Genomic DNA, 20,299 nt, shown 5'->3' with positions numbered 1-20,299 from the left:
TGTTCAGTTTCTTTATTTCATTTAACACTGACTCAGCTATTAATTATTAATGATTTAATTCCAACTGCATTGGTTGTTCTCTGGCACAACAACAGTGGCACAGCAATATGTTTGCAGACTTACACTTTTAGAAACAGAGTTTCCATATCTGTGGTAGACGGAGCACAAATAGTTCTTTGTGTACCTAATAAACAACAGTTCTCTACTAGATAAAATCTGAACTACACGTTAAGCAAGGTTGTCAACAGCAGTGCCTTTCAGCGGTACTTCAGGTGACACCTAAAGTCGTGACCTCACATATGTTGCAATGAGAAGGACCAACACGTACACGTGGTTTGCACTAGTTGTGGGTAAAAATGAAAGTTCTCTGTTTAAGTAAAAGCATGTAGACACACCGTATTCGTATTTAGTGTTGCAATTAAGACTGTTCATTTTACACTTCACTTTGTGTACAGTCTCGTTATTTCATTTTAAGTCATGACTCAATTAGTAAGATATATGGCACTAGATGTGATAATTAAATCCAGTTAAATGAACATATCCGATTGTTCATTGTTTAACTCGGTTTTACCTGATAATCCCATGCTTTCTCATGAAAGGCACAAAAGTTCCTTTAAATATGAACAGTTTCTTTTAACTTACAAACGTACATCAATAACAATGGGAGACAAAAGATAAATCCAAATTGCTATTTTTACTTGTTTTGATATTGAATCTGAAATTAATAAACTGAAAGAAGCGTGAAAATAAAATCAACAGCTCAACAGATTTTATCAGAAATTCGAAACATTTTAATTTTAACGTTTCTTCAGCTTTTGATACTTAAACCTCAACCCTTAAACAGCGGGAATGATCCAAATAACAGCTCACCACAGACGTAAAAAAATATTTATTAAACATGATCTTTAGCAATTTTATAATGAGTTTTGAACAAAACATGAAAGCAAATAAAAATAAAAGCATAATAAAATTTACTTTATTCAAATTCAAATTTCTTTTTAGGGTACGAAAATCACGAAAACATTCTCCAATGCACAGTGCTACTCTACATTATTTGCACCAGGTAGTCACCATCTTTCGCCTCTTTTCTTTAATCTGAACGATGGTTTCTTGACAGTTTTTACAAGACACATGGGCCTGGCATGGCCTAGCGCGTTAAGGCGTGCACTTCGTAATCTGAGGGTGACGGGTTCTCGCCCGAGTCGCGTCAAAACATGCTCGCCCTCCCAGCCGTGGGGGCGTTATAATGTCACGGTCAATACCACTTTTCGTTGGTAAAAGAGTAGCCCAAGAGTTGACGGTGGGTGGTGATGACTGGTTGCCTTCCCTCTAGTCTTACACTGCTAAATTAGGGACGGCTAGCACAGATAGCCCTCGAGTAGCTTTGTGCGAAATTCCAAAACAAACAAACAAACAAAACTAGACACATATTATAATAATTCACAACTGAGATATCAATTAGATGAAAGAAAGCATCTTGTATCACTTCACACATTTACGAATTCAGTCAGTTTGTCCAATTTGCATGTTACTTTTATCAGTTAACCTCATGTTGATATTATAATCTAAAACCATATGGGGTTTGGTTCTTTAATTTTGGAATAATCTTTTCTACTGTATTTCATTTCACTTTCATGTTCTGTACTAATCAAAATACCAGGACGTTTGCCTTTCCATTGAAGTACTAAAATATTCCCTTGCTTCTTGGTCTTAACATCTCCCTTCCTCAGAGGTGCAAAAATAGGCATGTTCTTTCGATTAGTTCTAACTGTTCCACAAAAACCAGTCTTATTTTCAAAGAGAAAGTTGCATAATTCCGGACATGTATAATAATTATCAGTATGTAGTATTTGACCTTTTCCAAGGATGTATTTCATCAATTGCTTGACAACTGATCCTGAAACTCCTAATCGGGGATCTTTGGGGACATTTTAATCACTTGCAAAGGGACAATCATATACATTACAGCTCCTGTCTCACAATCACATAATACAAAGAACTTTATTCCAAATCTATGGTGCTTGCTCAAAATGTATTGCATGAAAACAATCCGATCCTGGAAAATAATCAAATATTTATCGCTAACTACTTTTCGAAACTGAAAAAAAGGTTCCTCCGTTTTATTCTTCATCATCATAAACACTTGTCGGACTTTCCATAATCGATCGTTTGCATTCCGTTCTTCGTTATTTGCAAAGTGCAAATACCTAAGAATCTCCCTAAATCGATCTCGAGTAATGCATTTTGGAAAAAGTGGAGTTCTTATTAGGGGATCATTTTTTCAGTAATCAGCCAAAACATGCTTTTTTATATGTGGCACAAGCATGACCAAAGCAAAAAAGTGCACATTTCCTCAATAGTTGTATCTTTCCATTTCTTACTTTGTGAAGTAGGGGGAATGTCACTTTCTTCTGAATTCAAGGATTTAAAAAACTCATATCTGTTTGTTTCTTGGGCAATATGACTCATTATACTTTGAATAAATATGACAATACAAAGTTCATATTCTTTAGATTCATCAGTGAGCCTAAATTTATCTGAGTTCAGCGTTTCTACTATTAAAAGAGTCAAAATTGTGACACCTTACCCATTAGAAACCAATGGATTCCGATTCACTTTCTAAATCACGTTGAGTTTGAAAGAACTGAAATTGACGATGTTGAAAACTCTAAAAAGTTTTATTCTTCATTGGAATAATTATCACGTGCTAATACTTCAGTTTTGTCTTTTGATGAAAACCGTTTTCGCTTCATTTCCTCAGACGACGCCCCCTTCCTTTTCTGCTCCGCGACTTATACTGAAAAATTGACTCAGTAGCAACACTTTGAATGGGAACGGTCACTACGGGGTGAGGAGGTTGCCAACTGTTTTTAGCTTGTATCATCAATTTATGATAGCTGTACCAAGCACAAAATCATCAACTGACGATGGCCGCAGTTTAAGGGTTAATACTGTTTAAAACGTATTTTCATGAAATAATGTAGCTTTAATTTGAAGTGTTACCAATAAAACACTATTTACTCTTTAAACAAATAAATGTTTGTGTATTCAGCCCGGATTATTTTCATATCCTAATAATTATCACTATACCTTATAATGTGTATATACACTGGTTTGGATTAGTTTCTAGTTAAGGAAACTTAAATGTTATCGAACACTATCACCATCCGATGGATAAATTAAAATTTTTAGCCTGACGTTGGCAGCGTTCGCTGAGGTTAAACAAATAAGTTGTTAAAATGCAAGTCACTAGTTGATCTTCATAAAATACAACCCACAGTTGGCCAACAAAATGTCTTCAACATGTTTCTTCCAAGTTATTTCTCAGTTTAAATAAACAGACCACAATTTTTTGAAAAAAAATGTAAGACATGGATTCGTCCATTTTTATAAGGAATATAGGACGTAAAGTCCAGAAATAATTATATTTCCTGTTGAATAGCTGGATAAGGGTCAAGTTTGTTTGTTTGTTTTTGAAATTCGCACAAAGCTACTCGAGAGCTATCTGTGCTAGCCGTCCCTAATTTAGCAGTGAAAGGCTAGAGGGAAGGCAGCTAGTAATCACCACCAACTGCCAACTCTTAGACTTCTCTTTTGCCAACCAATAGTGGAATCGGGCATAACTTTACAACGCCTTCATGGCTGAAAAGGCAAGCATGTTTACGAGTCAAGCACAAGACAGGGTTGTAACGATCACTGATGGTGGCTTGTGACAAATATAGTCTCTTTCCTCTAATCTATTCTAGCTTCAAAAATGCAAACTCCTGCCCACTTGGGGTAAGTGATCTGTTTAAGCACACTGTTCACACTACCCTTTTATGCTCATCTACAGTTGTGCATAACTCTAGATCTTTTACCGCAGTACTGTGAAAACTGTGGTTGTAGCATTTTAACTTTGGATACGATACTGGAAATGTAAGATTAGTTTTAATTTATTTGAGTAACGGTGACATAAGCTAAACTTCTTGCAAGCCTGGTTTTAAATTACGTTTAAGCGTATTGTTTTCTCATAGCAGACGTAGTTTTGTTAAACGTTTTTATATTTAACAATAACTTGGGGCATCACTTTTAAGATTAGTGTATGATTTCACTTGTAATTGTGGGGCACTTCGGATTGATAAGTTTTCTAATGAAGTATCCATTTCACTCTTATCACTCTGAGACACAGCATTAAACATTCGCCCTTTTTGTACTTGTGCATTATCAATGCTGAAGCTTTTTTTCAAGAAGATTCCAGTTGGACTTTGGAGAGCTCTTTAAACTCCATAGAGTGGTACTCCCTGAAACTCCAATTAGCAGGCCTAACTGAGAGCTCTGTTGTGAAACCCTTTTACCAGGAATACCACACTTGCAATGGAAATTATTAAGTTAAAATTACTGATAATTAAAACTGTTGTATATACATGCATCGAAGCATGCAACTGTAATTATTAATTTATGTAAAATGAGAGCTAAACGATTTTTGCAAGAATATTTATAATAATTTCGGTAGCTTCAAAATTTAAATGACTTTTGTGTGCAGGTTTTCATAAATTTACTAATTATAGTGACACAAGAAACAATGTGGTCAGTAATATTCAATCTCTATTACCTTTCTTTACTGATAAGCATACATTTTCTACATTAAGAGAGCCTGTTATATTAACACTAAACACACTGTTAGGCAAAGATAAGAGTTAATCAGTCTGGCTTTTAATAACAGCTATTAAGTTAAAATTATATACACAGTTTTGTTAATAATCATAAAATTAACTTCGTATGGAATCTTATTACCAAAGTCAGAAAACGTTCCTCAATATTGAACAATTAATGCAGCTAACAGAGAGTACAGCTCTCATCTGCAGGAAAGCTAAATCTTGCATAAACATTTATCAAAATACAAGATATCGAAGGATTTGTTTTTTATTATTCTCTAAATAGAAATGTTTCCAGTTACAAACAAGGTTAGTTTTCAAACATTTCTGTAGATAAATGTCCTCATGAAAATTTACTTGTTGAAATATTTTAAAGAATATTTTACAATAAAACTTGTGTAAATACATACTAAAGTGACATTTGCAAAACTATTCAGTTGGGTTCCAAACTAAGATTAAGAAAACCAGTAAGTAACTATAACATTTATATATTGTAAGATATGTGAAGAGTGAGGACAAAACTGTGTTCTTGTGAATATAGTGTGTACATCTTAGAAAAACAAATAGTGGGGCAGGTGTTTTTGAATAATAGGAATATTCATCTTTAAAATTAGTCTTCTTGGTAACTGTGTGACTAAATGTTAATATTTCTGACTGTACTTCCTATGTTTCCCAAAGGATGTGCAACAGTACATAACTGTGTGTGTGTGTCACAAGTGAAATGGTGTAAAATGTTCAATTATTCGATATCCACATAAATTAAACTTACAATAAATTACAATAATTTTGATTACCCTTGTCCTCTGTTTGAGTTTGTTTTGTGAATGGCTCTATTCACATTTTACTGGATGTGCTGTAGCAGTAATCACAGTGTCTTGAGGGAGGGAAATGCTGCCTTAAACGAAACATATATTTTACAAAGGTAGAGAAAGATTGAATCTCTTGAAACACTTAGTCACCATCATTTCAAAAGCATTAATATTTCACAGTTAAAGTTCTTCTCATACTATAAACTAGAAGTAAAAAGACATATAGCTTCACAAAATACATACTGGAGTACTGTGTAAAAATCTATTTTGTAACATTTTATTACAAGTTCATGAATTACTAAACACAGGTGGTGGCAATCATTCATGCTAATACTTATTCCATATGACAAAAACAATAAGTTGTTACACATTTACACTTCTGGCAACAAGACTTAAAAATCTATCAGGATATTCTGTGTTTGTTCAAATATTTTCAAAAGAAAAAAATCCAACAAAATTTAAAAACTGCCTATATAGTAATTTAGTTTGAACATACTCCTAATATTAATTCAATTATTATTTGTTTTAAAAAATACAACTCTCCAACTGAAATTACCTTTCCAAAAGTGGCATCTGTCAATTTATCCCACTTTTCATCTAACATCAAACATATACATCATCACCTGAGAGTAAAAGAAAAGCTACTTCTCAGCTTTTTCTAACAGAGACAAACCTAATTTCTCATAGCACACATCAGTTCTTCTAACTTTTTAAAGTATAAGAAAAACCTCTCTCTATGCTTGTAAGGTTGAACATATCTTCCCAAATGTTCCTTCCATTTCTTTATAGCACAACAAAACATACCACTTTACTTCTATAATCAAACTTCTTTCTTTTTTAATACCAGAAAATTCCACAATCCTTTCATGACATGAGTCGCCTCTACAAAATCACACACCTTTTTTTTTTGTAACAGCACACAATTCACCCATCTTCTCACTGCACAAAAAATGTAAAATAAAATTATTTTTGGCAATATCAGGCAACCTGCAAGTGTTTGCAGTATAATAAAACCTTTCTCTACATTAGTATAGCCAAGCAACCCTCTTTCTCCTTTAACACTAGATAATCCCTAATCTCTTTACTTGCAACCTTCTGTAGTTTGGTGAGATAACATAAATTCCCTTCTACTCCTTGTACACTTAAATAAGTTATCTTTATTTCCTCTTGAAATATCAGATAAACCCTTCCTATCTCCTTGCAAAATGACAGAAGTCTTTATGTGATATCAGATACATCCAATTTCTTTTTGTAATATAAAATAATATCACACCCTCTTCTTGTTATACTAGGTATATTATATCCTTTTTCATGAGGAAAAAAACATTTTCTTCTTGTAATGTCATGTAAGCCCACTCCATGTAGTGCCAATATAGCAAATAATTAAAAACAATTTTACCCATGGCTTTAATTTAAATCATTAAGTTGTCCTCAATAACAAAACATAATAATATAACCTGCAAAAAATAGAGGTAGTTAAGCACTTTCCAGCCAATTTTTGTTAACATGTTAAAGCTTCCTTTTCTGAAGCTACAGCATCATTCTACTGAGCCTTGGTGCAAACAAAATTGACATTTCACATTGCAAAAGTCTTTCACATCCTTCATGTTAAAATGTTGAAGTCTCTGGTGGTTGAGCCAATCTCTGATTATCTCAGTAAAGTCATTGCTCTCTGAAGTTCATGTAATATTGTCTTGATTGAGTAAGTTCTCTGCCAATGGTTTAATACAGGTATCATTTTTCTCTCAATCTACAAAACAAGGAAAAAAGCATTCACTGAATGGTGTCACTGAAATTAGTTGTTTTTATAAACTTTTCTCCTGTTTTAGATTGTACAGAATATGAGCTATGAGATACCAACTGGAATTTTAATTCAATTTCTACCTTACAAACTTTTTATAACTTCATAAAGTTAAACACATCTTAACAAACTCAGCTCATTGCTAGAACCAACTGGTTAATCTTTGTTAACACTATCGTATAATGACAATTTTTATATTCACCTGCATTGATCTGGTATTCAAATTAGGAGTAATTCTTAAAGCATTGTCCACTGATTACAAAATACATCTTAAAACATTAAAACATCCAAAATAATTTATACAAAGGCAAGATTAAACAACTAAAAGTCAAAGGTTAATATGTTACGAAACTCCCAAGTTCTAGTACAAAAAAAAATCTACTTGCACAATTTACGTAGCAATTACTCCAGTGGAAATTCTTACAAACAAACTAAAGATTCCCCTACTTGTATTAAACATAACAACAAAATGACTAGACATTTAAAATAAATGAACTGGAAGACATAAAAGAAATACATTACAACAAATACAATGTACAAGTCTGCCTAATCCATGTTTTCATAATAAATTAAAAGTTATGACTTGACCACTTTCTTTGGATAATGATATAACACAGAAAATTACAACCAAAAGTTTCTATCTGAAGTTATTTAGGTTACTTAGAAATAAATAATGCAAAAAAAAAGAAGAAGTTTATTTCCATATAAAATTTTTAATGATCTAGAAAATCATGAAATATATATAATGTTACTTTAGTCTAAAAACATCATGCTTGTAATAAAAGGTATTCATGATGCTAAACAATGGCATAATTTTGAAAAATTACTACTATGATGATGGATCTACACAATCTTGTATTTGTAAAGTTTTATGCTGGTAAACATCTATAGAGGTGTCTTACATTAGCAAATGTCTGATAGGTTTCACACACACTGATAGGTTTCACACACTGGCAGATGTCTGATAGGTTTCACACACTGGCAGATGTCTGATAGGTTTCACACACTGGCAGATGTCTGATAGGTTTCACACACTGGCAGATGTCTGATAGGTTTCACACACTGGCAGATGCCTACACAAGCGTCTTATATTACACTGGCATATGTCTGATAGGTCTTACACTGGCAAATTTCTGATAGGTGTCTTACAGTGACAACTGCTGGCCAAAATCTTAAAGCCAATGAACATAAGGAATAAATATGCATTTTGCATTGTTAGACTCAACCACTTTTGTGAGTAGAGCTTTGAAAGATGAAAATAAGAAAAGGGTAAATAAAAAACTGTTTTAGCATTCAATAGGAAATATGTGAACACTATGAAATTAGCCTAAATACTAGCTGATCAAATGTTTCAGATCATACTGAAACAATGCATTAATCGGTAAACACATAATAAAATTTAGTAATTTGTGTTCAAGCATTAGCATTGTCAACATCTCCCACTGACATCTCCTGTGTTACATCAGGTAAAAACATGGCAAAGTCTAAAAAGTTGACAGAGTTTGAATGTGGCAGAATTGTTGAGCTGCAAAAGCAAGGTCTCTCTCAACGTGCCATCGCAGGTGAGAGTGGGTGCAGTAAAAATGCTGTTGCAAATTTCTTAAAAGACCCTGAGGGATACGGAACGAGAATTTCAAGTGCTCAGCCCAAGAAAATTGATTAAAATATTCACTGTAACAATTCTTTAGTGCTTTCACATACACATGATAAACAGAGCAAAATAGGGTTGGTCAGTTCTTTGGTGTTTATTGTTATAAAGTTACCAGGCTATCTACAACGTTAACAGAACCCTGCATAACCTATGAACAAAATAATATTTTTTTCTTTTTAATTTATCATGAAAGGTCCCAGCAAACTGTTTGTTCTATGTATTACAAACCAGCATTTTGAAAAGGTCACAAAAAGCTAGATTTAATCACAAACCCTTTTCTTATTATTCACAACTAAGATCTCCAAAAACTTTCCTTCAAAAAAATTGTATTTTGTAATTTTCTTTAAACTATAGGCATAACACTACACTGTTATTATCTTCTAATTCCCAAATTTAACAGAAAATTGTACATCTCCTTTTTGAGTTAAATTTATACTTGTTTATATTTTTTATCTGTAGGTTATATTTAAATACTACACACCATTTATTGGTGAAAGTAGTTTTTTTACCCATTTTGTTTTTATATTATTTTCTTTCATTTTTATGTTTCCTGGTAACAATATCATCCACTAAACTACATATAACTTAATCCTCTTGTTGTTAGTGATGAAAAAATACATGTAGTTTAAGCTGAGCAAATAATTACTAAGTATGGCCTTTATGAATAAAAAAATATGGATTTCTGTTCAGACACATTCACACCAGGTATCATCTAATACAAACAAATTACAGATTCTGTAGTTTCATTATGACTTGAACTTACAGGCTTGAAGTTTCAATGAATAAATGGAATTCATGGATGACTGGCTTTTACTGAATGAAAACTACTGCTGCATACAGAATTACTGCATGACAGATAACTTACCAAACCAGTTACATCACTGACTCCAGTCATCTTGATTTTGGTAAGAAATCGACAGACTGGTGGTTCTTCCGGATAACTGGATCCACAAACTATCTTTAAACTATAAATTCTATTTTCATATGGAGTCTAAAAAACAAAATCAAACTGCTGTGTGAGAAATACATGTCATATACTGTATGTGTAACACAAAAAGTAATCAAATAAAAGAAGAAAGTTCACAACAAAGCATCTCTTTCATACAAGTCACAGAAATGTGTTGTCCCATACACTAAATAAAAGTTTTACATTTTTTAAATTAAACATTTATCAAGGAGTAAATTACCTTTAAAATACTTAAAACTTTTCTTCATTGAGTTTGAACTCATACTTTCAACAACATGTGACTAAAAACTCTCAAATGTCCCTTTCACGTTGCAGAGCATGTATCACCTTTGATTTGGCCCAGCATGGCCAGATGGGTTAAGGCGTTCGACTCGTAACCTGAGAGTCACAGGTTTAAATCCCTGTCTCACTAAACATGCTTGCCCTTTCAGCTGTTGGAGCATTACAACGTGATGGTCAATCCCAAAATTCATTTGTAAAAAAGTAGCCCAAGCATTGGTAGTTGGTATGATGACTAGTTGCCTTTCCTCTATTCTTACACTGCTGAACTAGGGATGGCTAGTGTAGATAGCCCTTGTGTAGCTTTGTGTGAAATTCAATTTTAATCAGGCAATTATTCAACTAAAACTGCATTTCCTTTCTCATACCTCCACATTACTAATCCTATCAGTTTGTTTATTACAGGGTTCCCACATTTCCAAATAAAAAATTTTCCAATAAGAAATGGAAAAATTAAAGGATATTCTTTTATCAAATGTAGTTCCAAAATAAAACTATAAAACTTACTCAAGTAATCTGGTAATCTAGAGATTAGCACATCTGTAATTTCAAAACAGTATGTTAAAAACTGTTTCACCACTACTAAACATTGAAATACACATTTGTTTGCCAAGCACAACACTACATCATAAGTAAATATTATTAGACATACTACCTAAGTCTAGATATAGACAGATGACTATTTAACGAAATGAATGGTTCATAGGGTATCTTATTCTCCAGTGGGAGATGTTGACAACGCTAATGCTTGAATACAAGTGATTAAATTTCATTACGTCTTTACCATCTGGTTCGACGATCGGCTGGTGTCTTGCGGAAAACCCGTCGAATCCTCCTGCTCAACGCCGCGAAATTTTCTTGGGCTGAGCACTTGAAATTCTCGTTCCGTATCCCTCAGGGTATTTTAAGAAATTTGCAACAGCATTTTCCGCCCAGTCTCACCAGCGATCGCACGTTGAGAAAGACCTTGCTTTTGGAGTTCGACAATTCTGCCACGTTCAAACTCTGTCAACCTTTTAGCCTTTGCCATGTTTTTACCCAATGTAACACAGGAGATGTTGATAAAGCTAATGCTTGAACAAAAATGACTAAATTTTGTTACGTGTTTACCGATTAATGCTTCGTTTCAGCATGATCTTAAACATTTGATCAGCTAGTATTTAGGCTAATTTCATAGTGTTCACATTTTCCCAACTGAATGCTAAAAAAGTTTTTTTATTTTTTATTTACCATTTTCTTGTTTTCATCTTTCGAAGCTCTACTCAAATAAGTGGTTGAGTCTAACAATGCATATTTTTTCATTCTGTTCATTGGCCTGAAGATTTTGGCCAGCAGTGTATATATTTTATGTTTTGGGGGATAAATTTTCTTTCTTCCAGTTCTATAAAAGAGTAACAGAACTGTTCTATTAATGAATTGTAAAACAAAGATTAAATCTTTCAATGGGAATGCAGTGTACAATGAGATGAAACCAAATATGTGGATATTATTTATTTGTTCACAATTTCATAGATATCTTAAAATAGACTGATTATTTCTTATTATCCAAAAAGTGTTTTTTATTAACATTTTACCAAGTAAAAGGGCCCGGCCTGGCCAGGTAGTGAAAGCACTCGACCCGTAATCTTAGGGTCGAGGGTTCAAATCCCCATCACACCAAACATGCTCGTCATTTCAGCCGTGGTGATGTTAATTAGGGAAGGTCAATCCCACTATTCGTTGGTAAATGAGTAACCCAAGAATTGGTGGTGGGTGTTGATGACTAGCTGCCTTTCCTCTGGTCTTACACTGCTAAATTAATTCTCGTGTAGCTTTGCACGGAATTCCAAAAATCAAACAAAGTGAAACAGAGTAATTTATTTAATAATATAACCGGTTGTTTGATAATTGTTCTTACTCAACTAGAAATAAAACTAAATTTAATTGGAGATTTACTTAACTTTATCAAATTTATTTATTTTACTATATATTGGAACAAGTTAAATGCATGTGCAAACATTCATTTAACTACAGAAGTATCTTAAACATCATATAATTCTCTTCTTGTCAATAATCCACTTAGGCCAATTTGTTCACATTAGAATCGAGTTCAATAGCCAAACTAATTTCTCTCTCTTTTACCTTTAACACTCAGTGTATAATTCACTCATTCCTTTTCTTCTCTGCCACTTTTATAATAACAGTATCAGCATATAATTAACACACGATGACTCGAAGTTACAGCAGTTATACTTTGAACTTAGCTACTTGTTTGCATTTCTCATACATGCCTACTTCCAAATAATCGTTTATTTTTGTCAATGTCCACACGAGCAGGTTGAATTGCTTTAGAACACCCTTTGACGAGTTAATAATTTTCTTAAAATGTCAGAAAACTATAAATTTCACTTTCACATATCAACTATTGTGCCTTATATTCTGGCTCCCCGCTAGTGCAGTGGTAAGTCTACGGATTTACAACGCCAAAATCAGGTGTTCGATTCCCCTCAGTGAGCTCAGCAGATAGCCTGATGTGGCTTTGATATAAGAAAACATACACACCTTTCATTCTCAATACTATTTATCTCCCTTTAATTACACTTCTCCACTTTTTTTTTTTTTAAATGACATACATTTTATTTGGGTTTGCATTCGTAAGATTGTTTGTTTGTTTTGGAATTTCGCACAAAGCTACTCGAGGGCTATCTGTGCTAGCCGTCCCTAATTTAGCAGTGTAAGACTAGAGGGAAGGCAGCTAGTCATCACCACCCACCGCCAACTCTTGGGCTACTCTTTTACCAACGAATAGTGGGATTGACCGTCACATTATACACCCCCACGGCTGGGAGGGCGAGCATGTTTAGCGCGACGCTCGGATTACGAGTCGCTCGCCTTACGCGCTAGGCCATGCCGGGCCCCATTCGTAAGATAAAAACAGGAATTACACATACTATTATATTCAAATAATACATAAAAATTCAATCTGATGAAAAAACATGAACACACTCTTGAGAGAAACTTTTAACCCAATAAAAGTTGTCTGTTCAATATATAAACTGTTTAATAATATACAGATGACACTAATTTTCTAAGTCAATTCATAAAAAGTAGGTTTTGCAAACTATTTTAATCAGCACTTACATGCAAACAACAAATTACTAAATCAACTCCAAAGTAAGAATTTATTCATTGCCTTGTAATTTCTACCTATTTCGACTCAGCATTTAAGAGAAACCACATCTTCTTCAACTTAATTAAAACGTTTCACATTTTCAATCCAGTGGCACCATACTTTAGCTATTTCATAGATCGTGTCTTGCATCTCGGTTACAGCTTTGACATTTTGTGCAAGTCTTGTAGATTGGTTACAAAGTTCCAAAACACTTTTCTTTAAAGTGTTAACACTTTCACAAATTCCATCTAAATCGTACATACGTTCCTTTGTGATACTGCTAGGACTACCAAAGTCATTACCAGTACTAGCCATTTCCCTCGCTTTTCTACTTTATCATTGTCCCTCTTGGTCTGCTTGCCGCTATTTATATATCTAGTACTTACGTTTTCTAGAAATTTCTATATTCTCCACATCAATGGCTTTCAAACACAACTTCCAACAATTGTCTTTTTTATATTAAAAAGCCTTCTTCTAATATTCGTCTGTTTTTACCTTTTACGTAAAACTAATAAATCGTCATATATTACCTCACAAAATTAATTAATTAATACTACCTAGACTAAACAATCTTTTATACCTGACACACGTAGAAGTGGCGGGGTAAAAGTATCTTTGTCCTTCGAGTTACAATTGCTGAATAATATATACTTACTGACACTACCAATCCTTGGATAAAAATTCTTTCATGTGCTCATATGATTACAAAAATAAGATATAAATCGTTATTTAAATAGTAATACCAGTACGTGCATTTTATAGTCCACTCATTACGTTTGGATTTTAAATAACAAGACAAACACTTAGCAAACTGAATTATCAAAAAGTGTAAATTCCCCAAAGTTATATATTCCTTCGATGTGTAAAACATTACAACAAAGCACGTGTTTCTATCTTCTCGTAGTATTGTAACATTTATTTTGAAATGATAAAAAAGGTAAACAAATTATCTCACTCCATGCAACTTATAAATTCAACTGTATTGATAATGGTTTTATTTCAAACAACATAACATTTGTTCGAGAAAACCGTTATGTTGATCTTGTTTGAAGTTATCTTTGTTGTTTTCAAAAGTATATAAAGTTTGTTACCGCCCGTGGAAAACATTATGGAAAGTTGTTGATATCTTGGGGTTACAACCCCACCTGTATTGTTATGAGAATAACTATGTAACGGGGGTAGTGCATGTAACTAACTGTGTGAATGCAAATTGACCTGAGAAATGCTGAATTTGGTGAGTCTTAAACTTCACCTTACCCTACTGTTGCCTGGCATGTGGTTCCAACTCGGATGGTTGTAAAAGGTTCGGTTTGAATTTCTCGCAAAGCTGCACGAGGGCTATCTGTTCTAGTCGTCCCTAATTTAGCAATGCAAGGCTAGAGGGAAAGCAGCTAGTCATCACCACCTACAGCCAACTCTTCGGCTATTCTTTTACCAACGAATAATGGGATTGATCGTTACATTATAACGCCCCATGGCTGAAAGGGCAAGCATGTTTGGTGTGACGGGGATTCGAACCCGCGACCCTCGGATTACGAGTCAAGTGCATTATCCACCTGGTCATGCCGGGCCCGTTGGAAAAGGTCCAATCAAAGTGATTGACCAGCATAATCATAAACACATATACATATACTATCTTTATTTGATAACAAGAAAATCCACTTGTAGAGAAAAATATATACCGTGGTATCTCGGTTCTCGAACGACTCCTTTCTCGAACAATTCGATTTTCGAACATATTGTTTCAGAAAATATGTCTCGGTTGTCGAACATAAACTCGGTTCCCGAACCAATCTATCGTGACCTGAACCCCCGAAATAACCCAACTGATGACCCGAACGACCCTTCGACCATTTTCGGCCCACGCCAAGCTTGCTCAAAACATTTTACCCGCACCTGCTGCTCAGTCCACATCCCTGTTAAAATCTGCTGTGAACGTTCTCGTTTTTTTGTTTTTTCAAAATATTCTGATTAAATAAGCCACCATGGGGTCAAAAAAAGATAATGAAAGCAGAAAACCCAAAAAAAAAGATGTTAGAGCCACAATAGAGGTGAAAAAAGATCTCATAGCGAAATATGAGAGTGGTGTTTGCGTGTCTGACCTTGCTACACAGTTTGGTATGGCGAAGTCTACAGTCTGCACCATACTAAAAAATAAAGAGGTCATCAAAGGTGTTGATGTTGCAAAAGGAGTGGCAGAGCTCACGAAACAAAGTTCACAAACAATGAAAGAATTAGAAAAACTGTTGTTTATTTGGGTAAACGAAAAACAGTTAGCTGGTGATAGCATTTCTGAGACCATCATTTGTGGGAAAGCAAAGCAGTTGCATGCTGACCTCTTGAAAAACACCCCTGGAACGAGTGCTGATACAAGTGATGCCTTTAAGGCTAGTAGGGTGGTTTGAAAAATTTAGGAAGAGAAGTGGCATACATAGTGAGGTGAGACATGGGGAGGGTGCCAGTTATAACAAAGACGCTGCTGATAAATTTGTTAGGGAATTTAAGGACTATATAGAAGCTGAGGGTTTTATTCCCCAACAAGTGTTCAACTGTGATGAGACAGGCCTCTTTTGGACGAAAATGCCAAAGAGGACCTACATCGCCAAGGATGAGAAGTCACTGCTAGGACACATGCCAATGAAGGACAGGATAAATCTGTTGTTATGTAGTAATGCAAGTGGGGTCTTAAAACTTAATCCTTTGCATGTGTACCACTTTGAGAACCCGAGGGTTGTTAAGAAAAATAATGTCCTGAAAAGTAAACTAAATGTCATGTGGAGGGCTAATAGCAAAGCATGGGTAACCTGGCATTTTTTTATGAAATGGGTCCATGAAGTGTTTGCCCCAAGTGTAAAGAATTACCTCACGGAAAGACAGTTGCCACTCAAAACCCTCCTTGTGATGGACAATGCACCTGCTCATCCACCAGGCTTGGAGGATCGATTGGTGGAGGAGTACAGTTAAATTACGGTGAAGCTCTTGCTCCCTAACACGACTTTTCTCATTCAGCTCATGGACCGGCACGTCATATTGAACTTTAAGAAACTCTACACTAAAGCACTGTTTCAAAGGTGCTTTGAAGTGACTTCTCACACAGAGTTAACCCTCAGAGAGTTCTGGAAAAATTCCCTTAATCTCCTCCATTGCTTGAGGATTATAGACAAAGCCTGGATGGAAGTGTCTTTGAGGACCATGAACTCAGCCTGGAAGAAATTGTGGCCAGACTCAGTAGCAGATAGAGACTTTGAAGGCTTTGAGGATGAGCCTGTTGTCGAGGATATTGTCTGAATGTGAGTGGTGATGATGTGGAGGAGTTGGTGGAAGACCACAACACTGAGCTCACCACGGAAGAACTCCAAGACCTTCAGAAGGAGCAGCAACAGAAGGCAACTGAGAATGTGACTTCAGATGAGGAGGAGGGAAGAGAGGATGTTCCTAGTTCACAAATGTAGGAAATGTGTGGAAAATGGGGAGAGTTACAAAGATTTTGGAAAAATTTTACCCTGAAAAGCTGTAGCAAACCGCAGCATAAACCTTTTCAATGACAATGCCATGTCTTACTTCAGAAACATTTTAAAATGCAGGCAAAAACATACCTCATTAGACAAGTTTTTAGTGAGAAATAGGTCCAGTGAGTCTCAAGCAGGTTGTAGCGGTGCAAAGAGACAGAAAATAGAAAGAACTCCAGAAGGAGAGTTACCTGACATTTTTATGGAAGGTGACTCCCCTTCCAAACATTAATAACTCTCATACTCTCCACGTTCCTCACCACCTTTCACCAACGCCATCAGCTCTCCTCAGCACAGGTAAAGTGCAGTTAAATTTTCATTTATTGTTTTTTTTTTATTGTGTTTATATTTTTTGTGGTTGGCTTTGTGCATGTAAGTATTATTATACAGGTATAAATAAGCAATATTTTTGCTTAATATGCGTAATGTTTGGAGGTCTGTAACGGATTAATTTAATTTACAGTATTTCTTTTGGGAAAAATAGATTCGGTTTTCGAACAACCTTCTCGAACGGATTAAGTTCGAGAACCGAGGTATACACTGTATTTAAAACGGCTGGTGTGGGTTGAGAACATGAAAATTTTCTCATCCCATACCAGCCCTTTTTAAATATATACTATCTTTCTTTGTTACAATCAAGATTGTTCATTTTGTTTTGCGCTTTATGTTCAGTTTCTTTATTTCATTTAACACTGACTCAGCTATTAATTATTAATGATTTAATTCCAACTGCATTGGTTGTTCTCTGGCACAACAACAGTGGCACAGCAATATGTTTGCAGACTTACACTTTTAGAAACAGAGTTTCCATATCTGTGGTAGACGGAGCACAAATAGTTCTTTGTGTACCTAATAAACAACAGTTCTCTACTAGATAAAATCTGAACTACACGTTAAGCAAGGTTGTCAACAGCAGTGCCTTTCAGCGGTACTTCAGGTGACACCTAAAGTCGTGACCTCACATATGTTGCAATGAGAAGGACCAACACGTACACGTGGTTTGCACTAGTTGTGGGTAAAAATGAAAGTTCTCTGTTTAAGTAAAAGCATGTAGACACACCGTATTCGTATTTAGTGTTGCAATTAAGACTGTTCATTTTACACTTCACTTTGTGTACAGTCTCGTTATTTCATTTTAAGTCATGACTCAATTAGTAAGATATATGGCACTAGATGTGATAATTAAATCCAGTTAAATGAACATATCCGATTGTTCATTGTTTAACTCGGTTTTACCTGATAATCCCATGCTTTCTCATGAAAGGCACAAAAGTTCCTTTAAATATGAACAGTTTCTTTTAACTTACAAACGTACATCAATAACAATGGGAGACAAAAGATAAATCCAAATTGCTATTTTTACTTGTTTTTGATATTGAATCTGAAATTAATAAACTGAAAGAAGCGTGAAAATAAAATCAACAGCTCAACAGATTTTTATCAGAAATTCGAAACATTTTAATTTTTAACGTTTCTTCAGCTTTTGATACTTAAACCTCAACCCTTAAACAGCGGGAATGATCCAAATAACAGCTCACCACAGACGTAAAAAAATATTTATTAAACATGATCTTTAGCAATTTTATAATGAGTTTTGAACAAAACATGAAAGCAAATAAAAATAAAAGCATAATAAAATTTACTTTATTCAAATTCAAATTTCTTTTTAGGGTACGAAAATCACGAAAACATTCTCCAATGCACAGTGCTACTCTACATTATTTGCACCAGGTAGTCACCATCTTTCGCCTCTTTTCTTTAATCTGAACGATGGTTTCTTGACAGTTTTTACAAGACACATGGGCCTGGCATGGCCTAGCGCGTTAAGGCGTGCACTTCGTAATCTGAGGGTGACGGGTTCTCGCCCGAGTCGCGTCAAAACATGCTCGCCCTCCCAGCCGTGGGGGCGTTATAATGTCACGGTCAATACCACTTTTCGTTGGTAAAAGAGTAGCCCAAGAGTTGACGGTGGGTGGTGATGACTGGTTGCCTTCCCTCTAGTCTTACACTGCTAAATTAGGGACGGCTAGCACAGATAGCCCTCGAGTAGCTTTGTGCGAAATTCCAAAACAAACAAACAAACAAAACTAGACACATATTATAATAATTCACAACTGAGATATCAATTAGATGAAAGAAAGCATCTTGTATCACTTCACACATTTACGAATTCAGTCAGTTTGTCCAATTTGCATGTTACTTTTATCAGTTAACCTCATGTTGATATTATAATCTAAAACCATATGGGGTTTGGTTCTTTAATTTTGGAATAATCTTTTCTACTGTATTTCATTTCACTTTCATGTTCTGTACTAATCAAAATACCAGGACGTTTGCCTTTCCATTGAAGTACTAAAATATTCCCTTGCTTCTTGGTCTTAACATCTCCCTTCCTCAGAGGTGCAAAAATAGGCATGTTCTTTCGATTAGTTCTAACTGTTCCACAAAAACCAGTCTTATTTTCAAAGAGAAAGTTGCATAATTCCGGACATGTATAATAATTATCAGTATGTAGTATTTGACCTTTTCCAAGGATGTATTTCATCAATTGCTTGACAACTGATCCTGAAACTCCTAATCGGGGATCTTTGGGGACATTTTAATCACTTGCAAAGGGACAATCATATACATTACAGCTCCTGTCTCACAATCACATAATACAAAGAACTTTATTCCAAATCTATGGTGCTTGCTCAAAATGTATTGCATGAAAACAATCCGATCCTGGAAAATAATCAAATATTTATCGCTAACTACTTTTCGAAACTGAAAAAAAGGTTCCTCCGTTTTATTCTTCATCATCATAAACACTTGTCGGACTTTCCATAATCGATCGTTTGCATTCCGTTCTTCGTTATTTGCAAAGTGCAAATACCTAAGAATCTCCCTAAATCGATCTCGAGTAATGCATTTTGGAAAAAGTGGAGTTCTTATTAGGGGATCATTTTTTCAGTAATCAGCCAAAACATGCTTTTTTATATGTGGCACAAGCATGACCAAAGCAAAAAAGTGCACATTTCCTCAATAGTTGTATCTTTCCATTTCTTACTTTGTGAAGTAGGGGGAATGTCACTTTCTTCTGAATTCAAGGATTTAAAAAACTCATATCTGTTTGTTTCTTGGGCAATATGACTCATTATACTTTGAATAAATATGACAATACAAAGTTCATATTCTTTAGATTCATCAGTGAGCCTAAATTTATCTGAGTTCAGCGTTTCTACTATTAAAAGAGTCAAAATTGTGACACCTTACCCATTAGAAACCAATGGATTCCGATTCACTTTCTAAATCACGTTGAGTTTGAAAGAACTGAAATTGACGATGTTGAAAACTCTAAAAAGTTTTATTCTTCATTGGAATAATTATCACGTGCTAATACTTCAGTTTTGTCTTTTGATGAAAACCGTTTTCGCTTCATTTCCTCAGACGACGCCCCCTTCCTTTTCTGCTCCGCGACTTATACTGAAAAATTGACTCAGTAGCAACACTTTGAAT

The 20,299-nt window shown here is 34.8% G+C and overlaps 1 protein-coding gene across 8 annotated transcripts; it reads right to left on the bottom strand.

Moving 5' to 3' along the window:
* Positions 1–4,564: 4,564 nt before the first annotated feature.
* Positions 4,565–13,930, bottom strand: LOC143233262 (ubiquitin-conjugating enzyme E2 variant 2-like). 8 transcript variants are annotated; one of them, XM_076469277.1, is made up of 4 exons: positions 13,873–13,930; positions 11,372–11,522; positions 9,761–9,886; positions 4,565–7,193 (listed from the first exon to the last, which is right to left on the bottom strand). In XM_076469277.1, the coding sequence occupies exons 2-4, from the start codon at positions 11,450–11,452 to the stop codon at positions 7,092–7,094; spliced, it is 309 nt and encodes a 102-aa protein (XP_076325392.1). In that variant the 5' UTR covers positions 11,453–11,522; positions 13,873–13,930; the 3' UTR covers positions 4,565–7,091. The 8 variants fall into 8 exon arrangements, 5 of the variants coding, with proteins under 5 accessions (XP_076325392.1, XP_076325393.1, XP_076325391.1 ...); XM_076469278.1 differs by lacking the exon at positions 13,873–13,930 and adding an exon at positions 13,679–13,814; XM_076469276.1 differs by lacking the exon at positions 13,873–13,930 and adding an exon at positions 13,328–13,701.
* Between the last annotated feature and the right edge of the window lie 6,369 nt (positions 13,931–20,299).

The sequence above is a fragment of the Tachypleus tridentatus genome, chromosome 12 (assembly GCF_004210375.1).
Source record: "Tachypleus tridentatus isolate NWPU-2018 chromosome 12, ASM421037v1, whole genome shotgun sequence".
Taxonomy (NCBI): Eukaryota; Metazoa; Arthropoda; class Merostomata; order Xiphosura; family Limulidae; genus Tachypleus; species Tachypleus tridentatus.
This window is presented reverse-complemented; position numbering and strand designations above follow the sequence as displayed.